The sequence below is a fragment of the Pundamilia nyererei genome, unplaced genomic scaffold, assembly GCF_000239375.1.
Source record: "Pundamilia nyererei isolate P.nyererei 1_Seehausen unplaced genomic scaffold, PunNye1.0 scaffold00041, whole genome shotgun sequence".
In the NCBI taxonomy this organism is placed as follows: domain Eukaryota; kingdom Metazoa; phylum Chordata; class Actinopteri; order Cichliformes; family Cichlidae; genus Pundamilia; species Pundamilia nyererei.
In genome coordinates this window covers 3,142,612-3,164,962 of record NW_005187442.1, presented here as the reverse complement: position 1 = coordinate 3,164,962, position 22,351 = coordinate 3,142,612, and the positions used below count along the sequence as shown (strand labels likewise).

The 22,351-nt window shown below is 39.0% G+C and overlaps 1 protein-coding gene across 1 annotated transcript in view; it reads right to left on the bottom strand.

The window, feature by feature from the left end:
- The window catches only part of rngtt (RNA guanylyltransferase and 5'-phosphatase), a 106,342-nt gene that overhangs the window by 48,472 nt on the left and 35,519 nt on the right, over nucleotides 1-22,351 (bottom strand). The window contains exons 9-11 of the mRNA XM_005731146.1: nucleotides 21,421-21,556; nucleotides 18,012-18,083; nucleotides 9,310-9,474 (exon numbers count right to left, since the gene is read on the bottom strand). Of these exons, the coding sequence (XP_005731203.1) occupies nucleotides 9,310-9,474; nucleotides 18,012-18,083; nucleotides 21,421-21,556 (373 nt within the window). The remainder of the gene's footprint in view (nucleotides 1-9,309; nucleotides 9,475-18,011; nucleotides 18,084-21,420; nucleotides 21,557-22,351) is intronic.

Sequence of the window (22,351 nt, the reverse complement as noted above, 5' to 3'; positions counted from 1 at the left end):
TGTATGTCTTCCATTTTCTGATGATTGCTCCCACAGTTGATTTTTTCACACCAAGCTGCTTGTCTATTGTAGATTCACTCTTCCCAGTCTGGTGCAGGTCTACAATACTTTTCCTGGTGTCCTTCGAAAGCTCTTTGGTCTTGGCCATGGCAGAGTTTGGAGTCTGACTGTGTGAGGCTGTGGACAGGTGTCTTTTATACAGATGATGAGTTCAAACGGGTGCCATTCATACAGGTAACGAGTGGGGGACAGAAAAGCTTCTTACAGAAGACGTTACAGGTCTGTGAGAGCCAGAGATTTTCCTTGTTTGAGGTGACCAAATACTTATTTTCCACCCTAATTTACGAATAAATTCTTTACAAATCCTACCATGTGAATTCATGGATTTTTTTTTCACATTCTGTCTCTCACAGTTGAAGTGTACCTCTGGTGCAAATTACTGACCTCTGTCATCATTTTAAGTGGGGGAACTTGCACAATCGGTGGCTGACTAAATACTTTTTTGCCCCACTGTAACTGTATTTACTGGGCTTTCTTTGTGAGGACATCTGTAAAATATAGATAACTAATTAAGCAAACTCTGTGAGTCATTATTAAAAAAAGCCACCAGGTATTGTTGATGGTTAGGTAATGCAATACTTGCATATTGATCAATGACTGGTCAAGAGGTAAAAGGGTATGGAGTGGGTCTAAAGACTGGGTTACAACCAAAAAAACAAAACAAAATTACAAGTTGGTACAAGCAGTGGAAACCTTTGCAAAGAGACAGTAAAAATGACAATATTTGAGCAATATCAATATTTTGGGCATTAATTAAGTGATCATAGGAAAGAGATGGGACTTTAGCCAGTCCAAGTCTGTGCTGAAGCTACACCACTGCCAGTTAGACGCATTACCGGTCTGCCTCCAAGACAGGAAAGATAAACTGACTACTGCAAACGCACAGCAGTGCTGAACACAGCCCACATACTCAGACACATTCATACAGACAGCAGACAGAGTGTCAGTGTGAAAAGGCAATGACCAGGAGGCAGCCTTTTACTGGGCTCCGATAGCATGCTGTGCTGTCAGTAAGAGAAGAGAGTGTGATGGTTTTGGAGTTGGCTGCATATCTGAAAGGTAAAAGATCGGACTTTGTGTAGAAGAGTTCAAAGGAGTTACATGTCAGGATTTAGATGTGGTTATACTATTACTGACCTTAAACTTTTATTAAACAAAAACCTTGAATAGCAAAGGCATACTACAAAGCATTAAAAAAAACAACTAACTTTTAGCAGAAAAAGGTTGATTTAAGTAACTGCTCACTTTATTTGACAGTTGAGTGTGTAGACTAGAGACAATCAAACCCAGGCCATTGGTAATGGCACATCTCGTATGTCCCTAACAATCAGGCATACAGCTCACACTGGCAAATAATCCTCGTTAACCAAAAAGTCATTCCATTTGTGTGTTTGTCCAATGACTAGACAACTAAAAGTCTAAAAGTAAAAGGGAGGCTTACTTGTCAGATAAAATGAAACTATTCTAATCAATTAAAATATTTGCAGATTACCTTTTCTTCTGTTTACTAATTGGATCATTAATTGAGTAAATTTCTTGCTTCACGCTGGAGCATAAATATTTTAGACTACCCTTCTTGTTTAGGAAAAACAACTGCACTTGCTTTCTATTTGTAATTGGGCTGTGGAGAAAATGTATATGCATAAACAGAATGGATACAATTCAACCTTTTAATACTAACAAATGTAGCAGTACTAACCTTATACTAAATAATGTATATTTTGCTCCTGGAAAATTACAAAGTATGTGAATGCACCACACTCAAAATGTGTCTGCAAAAACTCTGTAACAGAGACCTGTATAAGGACCTGTGTAAGGCCTCTATAAGGGATGAGAGTGAACTTGGTAAAAACTAATCATGCATGATATTCCCAGGAAACTTCCAAAGGCCTGAATTACTAGAAATTACCACGAAATTTCTCTGGTTGATTACCTACATGAAGACAATATGTCTATATATTTTTTTAAGTTCATAAATATTTTATGTGGTAGTTTGCATACATATAACACATATGTTGTATACATATCAAACGCAGGTGAGTAGTAATAATGTATTTGGGGGAGTTTCTTTTAGTTAGTCTGAAACACGTTATGGAGGCATTTCAAAACAGACGGGTACATGTGTGAGAGTTTTAAATGAACAGGCACCGTCTATTGGCTGCTTCTCATCTCCTGTTGATTAAGCAATTTAAACAAGACTTTATTGATATTTACCTTTATGTAGGTCCTTCTTCTGAAACAGATGCATTTAATAGGATCGTGTTTTGGAAAGAGGGTGAAAAACATTCTCTATACAGATACACAGTGTGACATTTTGTAGTCCATAGGGCCTCACAGGAATTTATAGTGTGTCTGTAATAATTTCACCTTTCAGGTTCAAGCCAGCCAGCAGCTGCCATGGGAAATGTCAACTTGGAGCTTGAAGCTTAGATGCTGTTTCCATGGTTATGTTCAAAAACATTTTTTCCTCTTTTGTAAAACGAAATAATGCAATAGCTGCAGTATCACTCAGGTTTTTATGTCCTTGTACAAATTAAAAAATAATAATAACACAATTTTGACTTTAAAATTCACAGCACGGAAATGATTAAAAATTCTATTTAAAAAAAAAATCAGTTTAACATAATAGAAGTTGTGCTGCTGGCTTTTTATTAGGATGGATGGGGACAAGGACACCCTGAAACGACCATGGTTTAAAAAGAAGAAGAAACCAGCAGCCTAAAAGCAGAGTAGCGAAATGCAAGGACACCTGCTGACCTGACCCAGAGGACACGTGTTTCGTCATCCGCCCTGAGCCTGGAAGGAGGAAGGAGAGCAGGCAAGCAGAACAAATAAAAGAAGCTGCCTCACTTGATTTTGCTACATATTTAGCTGCTTTCCTGTTAGTGAATCCGACCTTTACTGTATAGATATGCCATGCATCATCAGCTCTTGCATAATGTCTTGGAGGCTTTGAAGAAAACTAAAAAATCTCAAAGCAACTGAGGTAAACAAACATTAGTCATCCAGTCCATGTTGTGTGTTCTTCCACGCAGCATAAGCCCTTATACAACAGTCAACATGTTTCCCTATGAGTGGGTGCAGCAGCAGGCACAGCAGCAAGAGAGAGAGTGAGGACGCAGGTTATGAAGTGCAGCTTGTTCTTGAACCTAACCGTGGAGGATGTATTACCATGGCCTTAGGTGCAGGCTGACACTTTTTCCTTCTTTTTTTTTGCAGTGCATTTCATAAAGTAGGTGGGACATGCAGCTGAGCCGTTAGAGTTCCCCCAGCCTCAAATTAGATAATTTTCTGGCCTTAATTAGGACGAATAAATCTTGTAGATATGAAGGTCAATAATGTAGATTTGATCTTACTAGCTTGCCCATTATCCAGTATGTTGGGTAGATCACCACAGAGGAACTTTTATATTAAGCTGTGATTAAAGCATGTTTGTGTTGTTTGTTTTTTTTTAAACCAAGTTAAAACACCCACATGAAGGAGGTAAAAAAAGATGGAAACCTGAGTGCTTGCTTCTTCAGCACCAACAGCTGGAGACTCGACTGACAGAGGTGTGAGGTCAGGGAGCAACGGGAAACCAGCCGACTGACAGCCTTCAGCTAATGAGACATGCTGTTCCGGAGGCGTTACTTTCCTCCGGCCCCACCACAGTATACCTGCTCCGACTGACAAACATGAACTCTGACTCATGAGTCAGGGAAATGCAACAAGAGTACCATGAAGGGAGGACGTTTACATGAAATCAAGAACCACTAATACTGAGGAATGGGAGCCGGGAAAGAATAAAAAGGCTTCTCATCACATTTTGGCCATCGGCCATCTGAAAGTGTAACTTTGGGCTTCTGGCCATGAACTAGTTTTATTTAACAAGAGAAATGTTGGTGTAGCTTGCTTCAGTCTCGCACATCTGCAGCACTACCATCGGGGATTAACTTTTTCCAACTGAATTTTGAAAGTGCTTCCATTTAGTTAAAACCTTACGTAGAAACTCCGTCTCCTTCTGGCTTTGCAGAGATAAATTCCTGGTATAATTTAAAACATGCACGCGTTTCAGTTTGCCTTTTTCACAGCCTAAAGTATAAAGCAGACAACTCAAATGATGTTAGGTTAAACTCTCAGCACAGATTCTGCAGCTGCTTATCAGGTGTAGGCAGCCTCAAGGCCATATGTCACCAACTGCTGACAATCAGTGCACTACTAATTTATACTCACTGACCATTTAATAGGAATACCAGTGAAATCTAAAGCAAAGCACAATGTTGCCAACAAGGGAAACTATTCGGGCCACTTGGACAACATGAACTGCACACAAACTAACAGATATTCTAAGCGACTATTCTGAATACTTTCGGTCCAACTTATTTTGTCATCAGGAAACTGCAGGAGAAAAGCAGCCATCACAGCAGCACACAAACAAAAAGTAACCAAACAAAACTGCCTTCATTCAAAATCTACCCCTAGTGATTTTATAGAGCATTTGCCCTAAAATCTATTTCACTTTTCTACTTACATTTTAAAGGGAAGTCGATTTCATTGCTTTTTTTTATATTCGGCATGCTACTCTAAACCTTAATCTCGCCCAGTGTGATTAGGTTCGTGCTCTGTGAAAAGATTGCAATCGCACAAAAAGAAGTATCCAGATAACCATTTTTCAGGTCTCTATCCAAATTCAATCTCAGTTAGAAAAAAAAAAAAAAAAAAAAAAAAAAAAAGGTGTTTCAAGATGACATTGAGTTCAGCTAAGAAAGTTGGTTCTTCTTTCCCCACTTCATGACTTTCTAGTTTCCAGGGAGAAGATGCTAGCTGTGTTGGAGATATCAGTATTTTGTAGGGGTGGGGGAAAAAAATCGATACTGTGTAGTATCGTGATATTTTGTTTGCTAATAATGTATCGATACAGGGACAGCAGAAATCGATATTTTGTTACAAAAAAGGTTTTTGTGGACTGGAACATGCTGACTTCAGAGCATGTTGATCCTTTTTCTGAGCAAGAATCCTGACATTCCTTCACTGTCCAAATGTGTTTAACTTTTTTTTTGGCAGCAATAAACATGACAGTTTACTTATTTTAAGACATGTTTTATTTTAATTAAGTTTAAAACTTTTTTTATTTAATGTAAAATTATATTTTGTTTTAATTTACTTTCAAATTCTTCAGTTACTGAATGGGCTGCATAGTTTTCATAAATTGCATAGTTCAGAATAGCTATAAGTGTACCAGATGGTTGCATTGAGTTAAGTTGGACTAGACTGTAATACAAACCGTCCAGTTTGTCAACAATAAAGCTGAAATGAGAGAAAGACTGAGGCTTTGTGAGACTTTGATATTAGATAAAATGAATATTGATAAAGTTTACCTTTATGTACAGAATCTGAATGTTGCAAAATATTTTTAAAAATTGCAATAATATCGTATCGTGCGTTAAGTATTGTGATAATATCGTATCGTGGGATGTATGGTGATTCCCACCTCTAGTATTTTGTAGGGGATCTTTATTCATCTTAGGCCTAAAATATGATACATGACGGTGAGATATTAGAAACTCTATAAAAAGGGCACAGCCAAATCTAGACCTTCTAATATCCTTTTTTAATGTTAGGGTTACTAAACTGTGACTTAATTGAATCTGAATACACCTTGAACCACATTTAATTACTGCACGCTTTACAAAAGGCCTCACTGCATGATTGCTTTTTAAAAAATGAATTAAAAAACAGAAATTTAAAGAAGAAAAGCCCGTTTAAATTTATTCCTACTTTAAAGAGCAATTAATTGAGTTGAACAGATGTAACTTGTTTCTCTTTCTTCCCCTCACAGACAGACCTTTCCACCAGAAGACATCTGCTCATGTGCTCACAACAGCAACTCATTTTCATGTTATTCATTAAAATAAAACAAATTCTGCATTCTTTTGCCTACTAAAATCATGGATTTTAGTAGCTTAAAAAAAATGAAATTATTTTCTTTAATTCTTCTACACTTTTTTTATTATTGAATTTTCAGCAACAGGCTTTCTGAGGGTTTTTCAAAGCCTTTCTTTGGACATTGGCTGTTTGTCTTTTGTTTTAGTTGTTTGTTAAGCCCCTTAACACTGACCTATGAACCATTCAGGCATAACAAAAAAAAAAAGAAGAAAAAACATCTTTAAGGAATGAACCCGGACTGTAACTAGACATAATAGACAGCTTGGCAAAGAGACAAGTTAAGTTGTGTCTTTAGACACTGTGTTACTAGTATTGTTCTTGTTCTTCTTCAGAGCACTGTGCATGTGTGGATATATATTTCTGATTGGTGCTCAACCACACAATACCTTCTGTTGACGCCCATACCTGCCAAAAATAACCACCAAATTTTTGCTAGGTTTCAGGACTAATAAGCTCCAATTTTTTCAGAGTTCATCATCAAGGTCAAAAACCACCTGTTTGACAAAGTTCTGTCACACACCAAAAAGTTAATAAAACTTAGACTTGAGTTTTATGATTAGTTCACTCTTAAGGGAAACTTGCCAGCTTCCAGTGGGCTGAGACTCTAACACTCTTTTCTGTAATCCAGGAGGGAATATGAATTTCTACCTTGTAAACTGATCATCTGTGGAAATTGCCAATACTCTTAAACTCTGCAAGCAAGAAAATGACCAGACATTCCAGTCTTGACTTGATGTCTAATGCCACGAAGGGAATATAGAGATTTCTGCCGAATACATTCTCAGTCCAATTACCAGAGAATTTTTTTTAATGTATTGAGAATAATGTGCATTTTTGTTTTTATTGTGAAACATCAGCCATCCCAAAATGATATTTAGAATATTGTACAAGTGCACAGAACAAACTAATTTACTTGTGAACATTTATTAGTAAGTTGAGATAAGAGCATATTTGACAGTTAGTTAAAGATTTCATCATAACAACCAGGAAAAAACTGCAGCATTTAAACAAAGAGCTACAGTTAAGTGCAGGAATTTAAGGTTAGAGCAATATTAGACACTGCAACTTTTCCCATCTCCCTGCAGGTGATTATTACAGTGGGTGTAACTGGAGTTTGACAACATGGGTACTTGTATATAAAATACATGTGAATAAAAATGCATATTACTATAATACACTAGCTCTTTGTCTGTCTGGCAACTCCTTCAACACAGTCATGAGCTTAGCAGCATAACTTGGCAGATATTTACATCTTGGGCAACTGAAGGTAAATATATCTATTGTATTAAATATGATATCGTCATGACGTCTAGCAACAAGCAAAAATGACCAACTGCTAGCATTTATACCCAGAAAAACCTTATAAACACATCTCATTTTAGTTTCAAGACAATAACATCTAATTCCCCCCATTAAAACTTATCGCAGCTGCTTCACATTTAGTTTTAGCAGGCCTACACAGTCTGTCGAGCAATATCACAATAAATATTAGCCGTGACTGAATTTCAATTTAAAAAAAAATTATATCACAATTTTTAAAAACCCGAAAACGAATACTATTAGTTTATGAAGATATTTAAAATTATAATTCGATATTTTATTTTGCTGTATTCAATGATGAAAAAACTAATTACACACAATTTCTTTTCACAAGCTTTGTAATTTATGATAATTGTAATTGAAGGGCCTGATTTATATCAGATTCATGTAAGAAAATCTAATTTGGCCACAGTTTTTCTTCAACTAATGAAGAAGCAGTGTGCATCACATCAAACTAAATTAAACATGCCATGAATACAATTAATTGTAGAGCAAGATCAGAATTATTGGCTACTGTCAGCCAAGTCCACTCAATCCTCATAAGAGGGAAATTCCAAAAATATATTATCTGGTTGCCCCGATGGACAAATTCTGTAAAACTAAAAGGGTTCTTTGTAATATAATTGGAAAAGTGGAGGAAGCAAAAAGAATAAATGTTCCCAATTGGTGGGGAAATGGCGACATGAATGTGTAAGTGTGCGAGATAAAAAACAGGAGCCTAGCAACAGACAAAAGCTATCATTCAACTCCAGCCTGTGACTGAAATATCCCCAAAATGGAATTTCTGGTTGATATGCCATGAAGTAGATAGTTGTGCTGCTATGAATTAATGAGACAGATTCCAGCTTCTCCCTCTTAATGTCCCATACAACAGAGATATGCCTGTATGGGGAGCAGATGGCCAGTGAAAAAACACAATAGAGCAGTCAGAAACCAGACAGCTCTGACTTCATTTCGAGAAAATCTCGATCAGCATGAACCCCAAAGCTCGCAGAGGTTATGCCTTACAAAGTGTCTTAGAAAAGACGATAGCAAAGGGTTAGACCAGAGGTAACGCAACCATTCATACTAGGAATTTTGCACAAAAGCAGAAAAACACCAAGATATCAATGTTGGCAGAAGAAGAAGTGGAAAAAGCAGAAGAAATGTCAAAAACTTCACCCCCTCCAAACACTTTGATCGTCGCCGAATATGGAGCGCCAACATTCCCAACTGATCTTTGTCCGAGCAAAACATGAAACTAATTGTGCTCTGACCTCCCACAGACCTGATTGTAGGGTACAAGAGCAGGCCTTTGAGAGAGGCTTAACATCTTTTGAGAGAAATAAAGTCACTGCCATTTGCAGCCTATGAACAGCACAGTACTCTAACCTGGGCCATTAAGATGTACGACAGGACAAAAGCATAAAAACATCACCCAAAATAGACAGTAAATATATCTGAGTAAACATAGAAATGTATTTTATGTTTATTCATGGTATTAATGTGCTAATTAAAGCAATGCTAGGAGACGACCACTCCAAAATGTGATAAAGTGAGGTTTCGTTTTTTTTCCTCCTAGTCAGAGTTTGCAACACCAGCAGTGTATTGTTACGCTTACAGCTACCACACACCTGAGACCTATTATGATCCATCCCAGCCTAGGTAGCTGTGAGTTCCCTCCCTTAGGCCCAACCTCAAGAGGGCGCCTGCTTCCTTCTATGAGACTGGGCTTGCTATAAGAAGTTGGTGTATTGATGTGTTTCAGCTGCTCTTGGTCTGCCCCCACCAGCTCAGACCAATTTGCTCATGAATTACTGTTGCCCTGGAAAACAACGTCTAGGGATATAACTGGGACACAACTAGCTCAACAAATTCATTTTAGGAAACAATATGTGAGGAATTTGGGTCGTCTGTGTGTCTTTGTTTGAAAAGCTGGATTTTGCTTCAACTGGGCGCCATCTGTGTAAGAAATGGAGAGGGAAATGGACTGGAAAGGGAAAAGAGCACCGTTGATTACAATACCTTGCGTGAAGCATGAATGTCATAGAAGGGCTTTTGTCGGACACTGTAGGGCTCCTTGGTCTTGTCAATCTGTCCAGTCTTCATCTTTTCGTTCCTGGGAGAAATTATTTCCTTTTCTATGCATAACAGCCGGATATTGAAATCACACTGGCCAACAGGCTGTCCCTGAAACACAAAACAAAATCAGTTATTCAACTCTACCCTCTTGCAAACATTCACAGGTTATTCTATGCTTGGCTATTCACAAACAAGAACAATTAACATATATACGAATGCGAGAAATACGGCAGTATTTATTTGGACTTGGATTTAACTTTGCAGTTGTTCCAAGGCTAGATTAGCGCATACATTTTAAAATGCATTTCTTTTGTGAAAACATATTACAGATATGTCAAGATTACTGAACTGCCAGTTTCGTTACCATGGCAACACTGGTAATTTTACTTTTCGTGGGGTTGAGGACTAGGACTTTTGTACATCTGAACAAGGCAGGCATTTTCAAAAGGGGAACAAAAAGAACTTTACAATTAGTGTGACAGTAGCATAAAGTACACTTTGAGGTGCTTCTTGGAATCCTTTCCTCAGAATGAACAGACTGATGAAAATAGGACGAGGGACTTTTTTCATGATGACCCAGTCAACTGCAAACAAACTGCTAGGTATATTCAATCAGACATTAGACCACAAAACAATACTCCATAAATGTGTAAATGCAATTACATATCTCGCCAATATTTGACCAATATTGAGTGTTTAAATTCATCGGCATAATGATGGAGTTGCTCCCGTCCTTTGCAGCTATAACAGGTTCCACTCTTCTGGGAAGGCTCTCTACAAGAGTTTGAAATGTGTCTGTGGGAATTTTTGCCCATTCATCCAGAAGAGTGTATGTACGGTCAGACCACTGATGTTGAATGAGCTGGCCTGGAATACAATCTTTGCTCTAGTTCATCCCAAAAGTGTTTGATGGAGTTCAAGTCAGGAGTCTGTGTGTGCCAGTAAACACCAAAACTCATGCAACCATGAGTTTATGGACAGAAAATTACATTCCCAAATGGTTCCCAGAAAATTTCTTGGTAAGCTGAAGCATTAAAATTCCCCTCGACCTACCACAGAAAAATCACTCACTATCACTCACAAATGTTTATAAAGGCAGGCTGCATGGCTAGGTGCTTGATTTTATACAGCTGTGGTAATGGGCGAGAAATCACCTAATTTCAATCATTAAGAGGTGTGGCCCAATACTTTTATATATGGTAACCTGTGAAAAGGTTACTTTAACATCAGCTGAACTCGTCCCAAAAAAGTACACTGCACAGCTAAATCAGCTTTTCTTTGTCACCATGACAACAGTTTCGCCACAATGTTGGTCAATCACTGTTATTCCACATAGACAAGCATTTCAACCTGAGCACTACTTTCGTTTACACAGACGGGGGCCACAAAGGTTCCGCCACAACCATCTGCTGGTCCACTGTGACTTTGACAGGAAAAAGTACAGCAAAGCTTGTTCCTGTCCCGGGTTATAAATAATAAAGCTCAGGTGAAAAATGTAAAAGTGTTAAATGGTGCCGAGGAGTTTGAGATGAAAACAGCCTGATACGGCTCGTTACCGCCACATATTTTCTACTGCTCGGCCGACAAAGCAATTAAAAACAACGACTCACAGACTTCACTTTTATCAAAACTGCTGACGTTAGTGATGAAAATCTGCCAGATGATCATGAACCAAATACGTGGCAACAATTTGACATTTAATTGAAAAAAATGAGCTCAAACTCCAACTGAGCTGCAATTTATTTGGTGCCAAAACACATCATAAATCACAGAAAGCTTCTTTTTTTTTTTTTAATTACCCGGCTGTGATAAGCACAAAAATATTTCTAACCCAAACACCTCCTTGACTGTTAAAATTGACATTTATTATAAAAGAAAGAAAAGACAAAGCAGACAATCCATTTTCAAACCACTTTATGATTTGCCAGAAAACTACATACTTTGGCAAGATAGACTTGTTTTTAACCGAGCAGTTACACAACAGTATTCTCTATGCTAATCACTGGCTCTGGTACAGCCACTAAATAAAAAGAATAATGGAATTGAATTTAAAAATGTGTTTGGCACCGATAACAGCAGCATGTTGTTCCAAACATCATTCTATCTGCTTATTGAAAATACAATAATCTTTCCTTTGTAGGGCTTAAATAAACAATCTTAAAGCCCATGATAGTAATTATTAAATTTACTGTAGATGATCTTTACTACATTAAAAGCATTTATGTTTTGTTAATTAGATAATTAGTTTTGGCAAAGGATGATTGCCAACAAGTTTAACACATTTTTCTAAAATGATGGCAATTTAAGACAAAGAAAAAAAAATGGGTAAAAGAAACGTTCCAACGGCCACTTTTTCTACTGAAACTGGCAAAAGTTTTTGAACATGAATGAAAAATAAATAAATAAATATACAAATCGATGAACTGACTTTTACAGGTCTACTGTACAGCCTAATGCAAAGCCAGTTTTTAAGCAGCAATTATTCGAGTATTGGACCACTTCATGAAGTTTTAGTTTCTTAGACAAAGAACATCGATTTATCAAAACAATTCATCGAAACATTAGCAATTTTTACAGCTCTTACACCAGCAGGATGGATCAATATTCTTTCATGTGTATCGAGAGGCCCAAAGGCTTAAGACCTAAGCATTTGTATTCTACTCGAAGTGTTTGGTAAAGGCCACTTCTCTTCTCAACAGCTTTCTAAGGAATTATTGGAAATGGCAGGGGAAAAGATTTCTGAATAAAAGGACGAGACAGTGAATGACAAAGAATTAGCTATGATTAGACGCATTACTAGAGTGTGCTATTTTTGTGAGTCACACGGATTTTCAGCAAAACAGAAAAGAAGATCAGAGCCCTCTTGAAAAGTATAGCTTTTCAAACAGGCACTTTGGAAAGACGATTTGGAATTATGTACGCTGCATAGATTACATACAGCTACAGGAGAGACAAAATTGATATGGCAAAATATTTTATTGGCTTCCATGGGTGACAGATTGGTAATAAAAGTGAGTGTGTTTAATACAAGTGCAGCAGCACTAAATGACTTTCCTTAGCACTCTGACTCATGGTGGTGCACAGAAAAGGAAAGGGAGTAAAGTGAATGAAGGCAACCAAGTTGAGAAGAAAAAAACTCACAGGGTGGAAAATAGGACAAAACAGAGGAGAGCATTTCAGAGAGCTAATTACCGGAACGGGCATATTATTAATATTTATTAATAATATTAATATATTAATAAACACACACACACACACACACACACACACACACACACACACACACACACACACACACACACACACACACACACACACACACTATGATGTGTATGCCTTTAGAAATACAGGTAAAATCTGACCCACTTAATGGTACGTAGACTTATTGGCCACTTTATTAGGTATGGCTCATGATCAAAACAAATACCTAATCAGCCAATCACATAGCAGCAACTCAATGCATTTAAGCATGTAGACATGGTCAAGACAACAGAGTGAATGGTTTAATAGACTCTGAATGTGGCATGGTTGTTGGTGTTCTAATTATTTTAGAAACTGCTGATCTGCTGGGATTATCATTTATTTATTTTTTACACACAACCATATTTAGGATTGACAAAGAATGCTCTGAAAAAGAGAAAATATACACTGTTGATGTCAGAGGTCAGAGGAGAAAGGTCAGACTGCTTTAAGCTGACACAAAAGCATAGAAAAAAAAACATTCGATAAAAACAAGGTACCGGTATGCAGAAAAGCATCTCTGAACACACAACACATCCAAGCATGACGCAGATGAGCTGCGGCAGCAGAAGGCTACAGGTGCTACAGATGTCACTGTTGTCAGCTAAGAACAGGAAACTAAATAAAAAAAATAAATGGAAATAAAGTGAATATTGGCTTTGCATTCATCAGGATGCGACTTTATTAGGATGCCCATGCTGATCTGTGTCTGCAGGATGCTTAAGTTGCCAACTGTCTGCAAACAGATTAACCATAACAACTTGAGAAACGAGAAGCCAGTCATGCTGTGTCCTTGTGATAGACTCTCCAATTTGCTTAATGTAGCCTTAACAATGTTATAAGGGCAATTTGGGAACTTCAAATAAGGTCACAGACAGATTGAAGTTCAAGATACTCTTGTTTAAACATTTCTTTGAAGAGTTCTTTTTCTTTTAGGATGACTGCAAAACCGCACTACATCCTCCTGGAGCAACAGCTGGTATCATGTCCCACACATTCGGCACCATCTGTCAGCCGTGTCATCGGGACAGAACAAGATGTAAGTGTGGATGATTCAAGGCATGTGCTGTCCACGACTGTTCAACAGGGAAACAGCAGACAAAAACCCTGTTAACCAAACATTTCTAGGCCTAAATATCATTTTGGGCTGTGACTCCAGGGGTTAAGCTGTCACAGAGAATATCATTAATGCAAATATGCCATTTATGATATCCTCCATATTGATACTGCTGTCACAATAACAACCATGGTTTAGATTAGCAATGGGGGAGAAAAAAGAAATCATGCTGTACATTTATACTAACATGAACTGGATAATGTAAAGAAAATCACAGTGAAAAACTGATGCGGTAGTCTACACCATTCTGCCAAAATTTCATTACAGCAGCTCAAAAATGGTATTTGTAGTATGTACTTCCCCTGTGTCCTTATATCCATGCCTGAGAATGACCCTAAAGGAATAATGGATGATGCTCAGGCTACCCTCATGAAGTCCATTTCTAATTCGTTTGGTCATTCACACCAGTGGCCTGCAGAAGGTCATTTTGTTGGGCTCTGGCAGTGCTCATCCTGCTGTCCTTGCACAAAGAAGGAGATACCGGTTCTGCTGATGCGTCAAGCACCTTCTAAAGCCCTGCCCTCTTCGAGAGTAACTGCGCATCTCCTGGAATCTCCCCCACACTCTTGAGCAAACTTTCTCTCAATGTTACGCATTGAAGCATCATCCTGGAGGAGCTGGACTACCTATGCAACCCCTGCAGATTGTCCAGGTATAGCCTCATGCTACCAGTATTGACACTGACCCTAGTCAAATGCAAAACTAGTGAAAAAACTATTCTAAAGGACGAGGATGGAAAACTGTCAGTGGACTCCACCTGTAAAAAGATTCCTGTTTTGAGGGTTGACTCATTGTTGCCACTCTAGTGCACCTGGTAGTAGCTGAAACTGATTTACAAACCCCCTCTGTTACTTAACTGACAGAGCAATACCCCAGAGGTTTAACTGCCTCAATGCTATACTCTGATTAAAAGGTGTTCTTTTATTTTTTTTTTGAGCTGTTTATATATACACATTAACGTTTAAACACCAGAGAGCAATATAATGAGAAATAAAGGATAATAGCATGAGGTTGGCAAGGCTAAAAAAAATACAGCAAAAACATGAAAGTGTTTGAAATCCTGTTGAAAGCAGATAATTTGGGATAAATTACATTATATATTGGTGACAAAATAAGAGATGTCAAAGCAAGTTTAATGCCAAGCTTCCCTCGGGATATTCGTGACAAAAACAGAGGCTTTCGGGATGTTTTGGACTAAAACTGTTCGGCATCCTGTTTGACAACAGCACTACTTTATAAAAAAGAAAAGGCCCACAACATTTTAAAGCAATATTGGAGCAAGCTATTATTTTGACAGGCAACATCAGTTACTGCTAATACAGTGCATCAGTTAGATTTTAAGGAGGAAGAGTAACACTTTTTCTCGATTTTTTTTTCTCTATGTATTTTTCTGAGACTAGAAGCAGTCGGATTAATGAGCGAACACTCGATATAAAAAGAAGCAAGTATTCAGGCTTTACATCCACATCTCAACAGATGTGGGCAGATTTGATCTAAACCTTGAACACACACAAAAGCCTACAGTTCCGGAAAATGTATTTCCTGTCATCCACCTCCATCACTGAGAGCCGGGGTCGCTCCCTTTGGCCTCGGGAGTACATTTGTGTCTAAATTTGTAGACTGGCAGGTCTTAGGCCAGATTTTATGACGACATTCTATCCAAGTGTACGAGAAGAGTCCCTGAAGCATACAGTTCCCGCTCCTTTATGAGTCACTGCAATGCTGTCATGAGCTTTCTTCTCAGACAGAGTTCAAAACCAGGGGAAAAAAATGCATCTAGAGATACAGCAAAGAGTTAAGCATATTGCTGTGTTTAACAAGGGGTTGCAAGGTACTTCATAAGTACTTCTACAACATATTCAGAATTATGACTACTCTTCTTAATATACTGCGTAATCCACTTGTATTTAACACGGTAGAACAACATGAATTGGTGGATTAGCATTGTTTGAGTAAGCCACACTCAATAAAGGCAGCCAGGGCTTGTGTTTCCTGCAGAATGGATGTGATTTATGAGCAAATTATAGCACGTGAGGTCAACTGAGAAGGCACGATTATCGAATGGCAGCTTTTACTAGCTAGAGGCCAACACTAACCCAGCTCTGGGTCTTGTGTTAATCTGTGCAACTTGTACTTCATCTTTTCTGCTGTAAGTAACAGTCATTACTGATAAAGATGTAAGGTGTATGTTAATGCAGTATATTTTTTAAGTAACTGCACAAAAGGAGACTGCAGGTTATCAGTTTGATTCTGCTGATCTGAAAGAAATGATGGAGCAGATTCAATAGCTACAGACTGTACCTGCAGATTAACTTTTCAAGCAGAAGTAAATGGAACTGACGGCTGTAAAACCTGCCCGTGCCTCGACAGATAGCATCTCTGTGGTGAATGCTATAAGCACTCCTTTCTGCTCAACCGTTTATCAAGTTAAGCCAATTATCTTGTCTACTTGTGCACCGAAAGCAAGATTATTTTAGCAGCATAAAAGATAATGAGGTCAATCAAAGTGTCAGCACATAGGCAGCGATGTCAACCGCAAACCTCCATGCTTTTATTTCAAAATAACAGCTTTCAACAAAAAAATTAATTAATTAATTTAAAAAAATCAGAAAATTGGGGGGCACGTATGTAAATGCTGTTGTCTTGTCTGTTCCCCCACTGTGGGGGAGCTGACAGTGACTGACAAGCTGCAACAACTTTCAAGAAAGACAAAAAATATTTGTAATTATCTACAACAAGTGAAGTAAGAGAACTCCCTAGCCCTAGCTTAGGGTCATTTTCAGAGTGTAACCAGGCACAACTATTTTTCCAATCAAAGTTTTTTTTAAAACGTCAGTAAAACTTTTTACTGACTCCTTAGATGCCCTGAAATTACCCAACAAGGCGAGAGGGCTCATTCTTCTCCTTAGACTCAAATCAAAAGCATCCCTCTATTAAGCTGCAACCCAACTTTAAATATAAGCAGGGGGTCACATTAGGTCATGAGCCAGGCTGGTGCTGTGTTCTCTCCCTTGCTGCATTTCTACCTTTAATCTCAGAATAAAGCCTCAGTACCAAGGAGCAGCCCACCCCAGGTAATAGAGAAGGCCAGAAAGGATCAATACAGTGCTCTACTGATAGCGGGGTGGGGAGTCATGGGGAGCTGCTAACCTCCACAACATCTCACACAGACGTTCCCCTCGCCACTGGAGCCCTCTATCGAGCCGCTTTCCTGTGTGATCCTCTGATCGATAGAGAAGGGGAGGCGACAGAGAAACATAATAGCGGAGGTAACCCCCTCACCAACTTCATCCCAAGGTATTCATCAAGTTCTTTTTAAAGAAGACAGCAGAGGGCTCCTAAGGGTAAACATGCAGGCTCGTTTGTATCTGTGACTATCTGCATGCCATTAGCAATATGCAGACATGTTAAAGGGATGAATTAAATTTAGAGTTCGAAAGAGTGCAAGTAGTTACCAGCCTCGCAGTGTTGTTCCCGGGCAGTTCACGAAAAAGGTCATAATAATTTAACAGGAGAAACATGCTGTTAGACATATAAAAGAACACACAGACGCACCAGGCACTTACTGCCACACTGAAGCAAATAATGGACTGCTCATCAGGTCAATCCTGCACAATGCATCGTACTGACAATGTTAAAGGTTAATATTTAATAACATTTGTCTCAAGTGGTTATCAAAAACAGGTCAGTGTAGCTGGCAAAACCAATTTCAACTGAAAGCACAAGAGAAAAAAAAAATCACAAGGAAAAAACTTTGCTAATTAATATTCAATTATGGGTCAAAAGCAGTTCAGCCCCAGCTTTGTTGTTAAGGTCAGGCTTTAGTCGTGACATGTTGCAGGGTCAAACGGAGCCACGCTTTCACTTTAGCATGCAGAATGATGAAGCTCTGTCATCTCTATGCAAATACTGCAAAGCCTGGATCAACACTGCTCTGCTGCCTGCTGCATTATAGCACTGAAGGAACTCAACCACGAGTTTGAATTTTCAGGTATAAGGGATAAGCAAATCCTAAACCATGTCAGTGCTTCTTCACGTAATACAGTCCCCCGTTTGGATTATATACAGCCTGCTACCGGCTACCGACTAAGACCACAAAATAAGAAACCCTTTTTGCTGAACCTTAAATAAAGAGTAAAAAAAGCAGAGGGCAGAAGCAGCTGCAGGCGGACCGCAGCATTAATAGAATGCATACAATGTCCTTTTAGTTGATTCTACCTGACATCTTGACCTGGCACTTCTTCCGCAATAAAAACCATAAGAAAAGACGATACCTTCTCATACTCACATTGAATTTGATGATGTCATATATCAAATAGCGAGGCACGGGGTGACCGTTCACCTTGTCGATGATCATCTCCTGCAAGGAGTAAGACAAAGATTCGGTCAAGGGGGATGGACAAACGACAAAGGAAAGGGGAGAAGATGCAGAAAGTGGATAGAAAGTAAATGTTCTGAATTACGTGAGGTCTTAACATTACAGCATAATAAAAGAGGTTCCTGTTTGAAACCTGCTATGTAGAAAGTGTGGGAACTCTCTAGAGGATGTATGTTGAGAGAGGAAGATGCCTGTGGCGGTGCAAAAAGATAGCAAGCCAGGTGTGTGGTGTGTAAGTACGTGCACAAGGGTGTGTCTGTGTGGTCAAGGAGGACATGAAGCAGAAATAGCACTGCACATTTATTATGCAAGGCTGTCAGGTCGAGGTCAGGTGCAGTCATGACGGTTGACACTCATAAGAAACACGTGATTAGTTTTAAAAGATGTGCACAACAGGAACAGTGAAGATGACGTGGAAGTGGAACGTTTTACACTTTAGCTGATAAATATTTGAGACTGACTCACTACGTATAGAGAACTATATTTATCCCCTCGCCCCTCATAAAATATACAGGCACCTAACAGTGCTCTAGTGATGTACCTGACAGATAAACGAGTAACAGGTAAGACATCACTCAAGGACACAGCTATTACGCAAAATGAGTATTTTGGAGGCCGAAAGGCTCATATCAACAATACCAACAGTATGAAGTATGAAGCTTCTGTTACCGAGATCAGAAACTAACCTTTACTAGCTTCTTTTTTTCGTTGTTTTGGGGCGGGGGATTCTATAGCTATTCTTAGGGATGGGTACCGGTGTCCGGTGCCATAAACGGTAGTAACCAGACCGAAAAGCAGCGCACATTTCGGTGCTTTATTTCGGTGCTTTTTTTCCCTGAGCTGTGATACACTTCTAGCCAATCATTTTACGTTTCCGAGAATAGTAGGCGGGCCCAGGTACGTACGTTCTTTTAGAGCAAACTCAGCAGCAACAAGTGCTTTAAGCTGATACTGTGATACTGTCAAAGGAGGTAACACCTCAAATCCGATGAAACACCTGGCGATGCATAGCGTTTTTTTTAAAAGCCCAGAAATGCGCCGTATTTGATAGCTTGCTGCGAGACCTCACACCGAGCGCATCCACTGCGGGTGGGTTGCCTGTTATGCAACATCCCCCAAAAACACGAAGAGGAGAGTCCTGGCCCCTAGCCCTGCCAGTGTATCAGAAATGATGAGGATGATGATGCAGCAGCAGCCGTTCTTCTCTGCGTGAGTAGCTAAATGTTGTTCGAGTGTAATTTACGTTGAGTAGGCTAACCACGTTATTACATTAATGCATGTAAGGTGAACTAGCAAACATCATCATAGCTACATGCGGCTGTCTTCTTGTTTGATGGCAGATACTCCCTTCACCCTGGCCAAAAAGGCTAAAATGACCAAAGAAAAAGTGGAAAAAAGTTAAACATGAGAGGTTTTTGGACAAAGTTTGTGTTTTTTCCATTGTTTAAGCACTGCTTCCAGCCAAGAATCATACCATATATGCCCCATAGCTGCAGAAAAGGCTAACATTGTTATCTTTTTACAAAAAACAGCTGAGCATGAGAGGTTTTTGGACCAATTTTGTGTTCTCTATTCTTTAAGCACCGGTTTGAGCACCGGCACCGTTTCAAAAGTACCGATTTGGCACCGGTATCGGATAAAACCTAAACGATACCCATCCCTAGCTATTCTGAAACCAATCAACTACTCCAATGACTGTAGGAGGAAAATTTTCTTATTTTTTCTTCTTCTACTGGTTCAAACATGACTGGTCAGTAGAGCCTGGACATCTACCATCCTTTGGTAACTTGATGGATATTCACTTCCAACCCTGCTGGCAGTAAAAGCGGTCTATGTGATGAGCTGAGCGAATTGCCCATTACTGGTATTTTACAAACGTGAGTGTTATTCTTGTCGCTTTATTGGCAAAAAGTGAGTATGTCAAAACATTTCTTTTAACATTTATTTGACTTAAAAGAACCCAAAGGCAACAATTTCTTTACATTTCAACATTTAACAGCAGCCTTCAGTGCAATGGAAAATTGTTATAGACCTGTCATCTACCAGCCACTTTCCCAAGATGAGAAACTTCTGCTTGAGTACCTGCATCCTAATGACTACTTGAAGTGTGTTACAATAAAAACTCCCCCTGCTGGCTGACGTAATTTTACTTCACATCTCACAGGGCAAAGGACCAGACAACACAACTAAATTTCCACAGCTAGATTGGTGGAGAGGAGAAAAGGTGTGAATGCAAGGCATGCACAGCTCTGAAGGAGGATTTGGAGAGGAGAAATGATGTAATTCCAGGAGGCTGCTGCCATCATTATGGATCTGGTGCACTGAACCATGGCGCAGACAGACAGCAGCGGATGAATACATTAATGTGACCAAAGGAAACTGCCAGGAATTCAATCTACACTGTGCATTCATCCAAAATTGGAACCCAAGTTGATGTAAAGCTCATTAAAACTGTAACACAAAACAGCATGTAAAGACAAAGACCAGAGGCTCTGGGCTAAAGATGAAGAATATCAGACAACACGGCTGGGTTCTAAAGGGATCCTCATAAACTAAAAAATACAGCCTCTATCAGCTAAGAGCCAGAAGCATCAACAGATTAATAAACACGAGTCAAAACAAACCTTGCAGCAATCTAAACACACGGCCACACAGCTTCTTCAAAGGAACACTTAACACGCTGCAATTAGACATCCTGCCTGAGTGAGGAACTTAAATTCACCACATCAATCAGAAACTGTTAAGCTAAGAGGAAGCGCAAACCTGGTGTTTGCATAAAATCTCAAAACTTTGACGAAGCAAAGCCAGGAGCAACACGTAAAGAATGAAAGGCAACTTATTTGTAATCTTCAGTATTTGAAAGACAAAAACAAAGTCTGGCTGGCTTTATAATCACTGATGACATGAACGTGCAAGCAGTTTCCTATGTTTTCATGATGACTCATACATGTGCACCTGCTGCAGTGGTGCAGCTTGGACCTGCGTGACACACGCTGCACAGACACGCCAGTGGAAGTCAGAGCCTGGCATTACAGTGGAAGGATAAGTCACCGACCCCTGCTGAGCACACAGCAGAGCGCAACAACAAAAACACAACGCAGAACAAAGACTGAAAACTGAAACATTTCATTAGTGCTTTCCCCAGGATGTGTGCAATTGGAGTCTGCTGTTTCAAACTGAAACGTGCTCACCTTTCGCACCAGGTTTGACAGCTGGTGTCAATTAGCCTTTTCTAATTTCGTAAAAAGACTACGCAGCAGGAGCAGGATGACAGCAAATTTGGAATTGGAGATGACGCTGGACAAGAAGCATAACTTACCCCATCCAACAGAGTATTTGATAGGTGGACACGTGGCTCTTTCCGGAAAGGAAACTCTAGATTTGATATGTGGAAGACGGCGTTGTCTCTGTCGATCATGTACACCTCATTTTTTCCATTGATGAGCATCATGTACCTGTGGAAAAACAGGATGCATCATTAGCTAGTTGTAAGTACAAGTTAACAAGTTTTATTTGTGTTAATCGCTGTGATAGCAATGATTATAAGAAGAACCACTGAAACCCCAAACTCAAGTAGTTAAAAGAATATATTGGAAACTGTAACGCTGTCATAAATTCAATAAAATCCTGGCAATAAATCCTACATTTTTTTATATGCTATGAATCAAAAACACTGTTGGGGACTACTTGGTTGGGATCTTCATAAATGAAGCTAATCCTCATCAGAACTACAAGTGGGAGCTTTGATTAGATTAGATTTCATTAGCAGTGATTAAACAGCCTCCCAGCCGTCACAAATGTCTAAATTAAATATTACAAAATCCTGGCTGGTGCACAAATTATGCGATATCAGTTGTTTTCTAACTATGGTATGTTTTCTGTATGTGTTGAAAAAGCCCAACTAGGGATGGTCATCACAAACTAGCTTAAGTTTAGTACTGTGTAGCTTTTATCTTTTAACATATCCATTCATCCATAAATCCGTACATCTCCAACATACCCCCCCCCCCAAAAAAAAACGTTATATTTATACGTGTCTCCCATCAATTTTAACCCAAGCAGTTGAATGATTTTTTTTTTTTTTTAAGAATAATGATTTCCTTGTTTCCATTATACAAAAGGGGGGATTTAAATTGCAACAAAGACAACAGCTTCAACCCCAAAAAAGCAAAGCACTGGCCTCACCTATTGGCTGAATCTTTACTACTAAAATGGTAAAGAGTGTGTGTGTGTGTGTGTGTGTGTGTGTG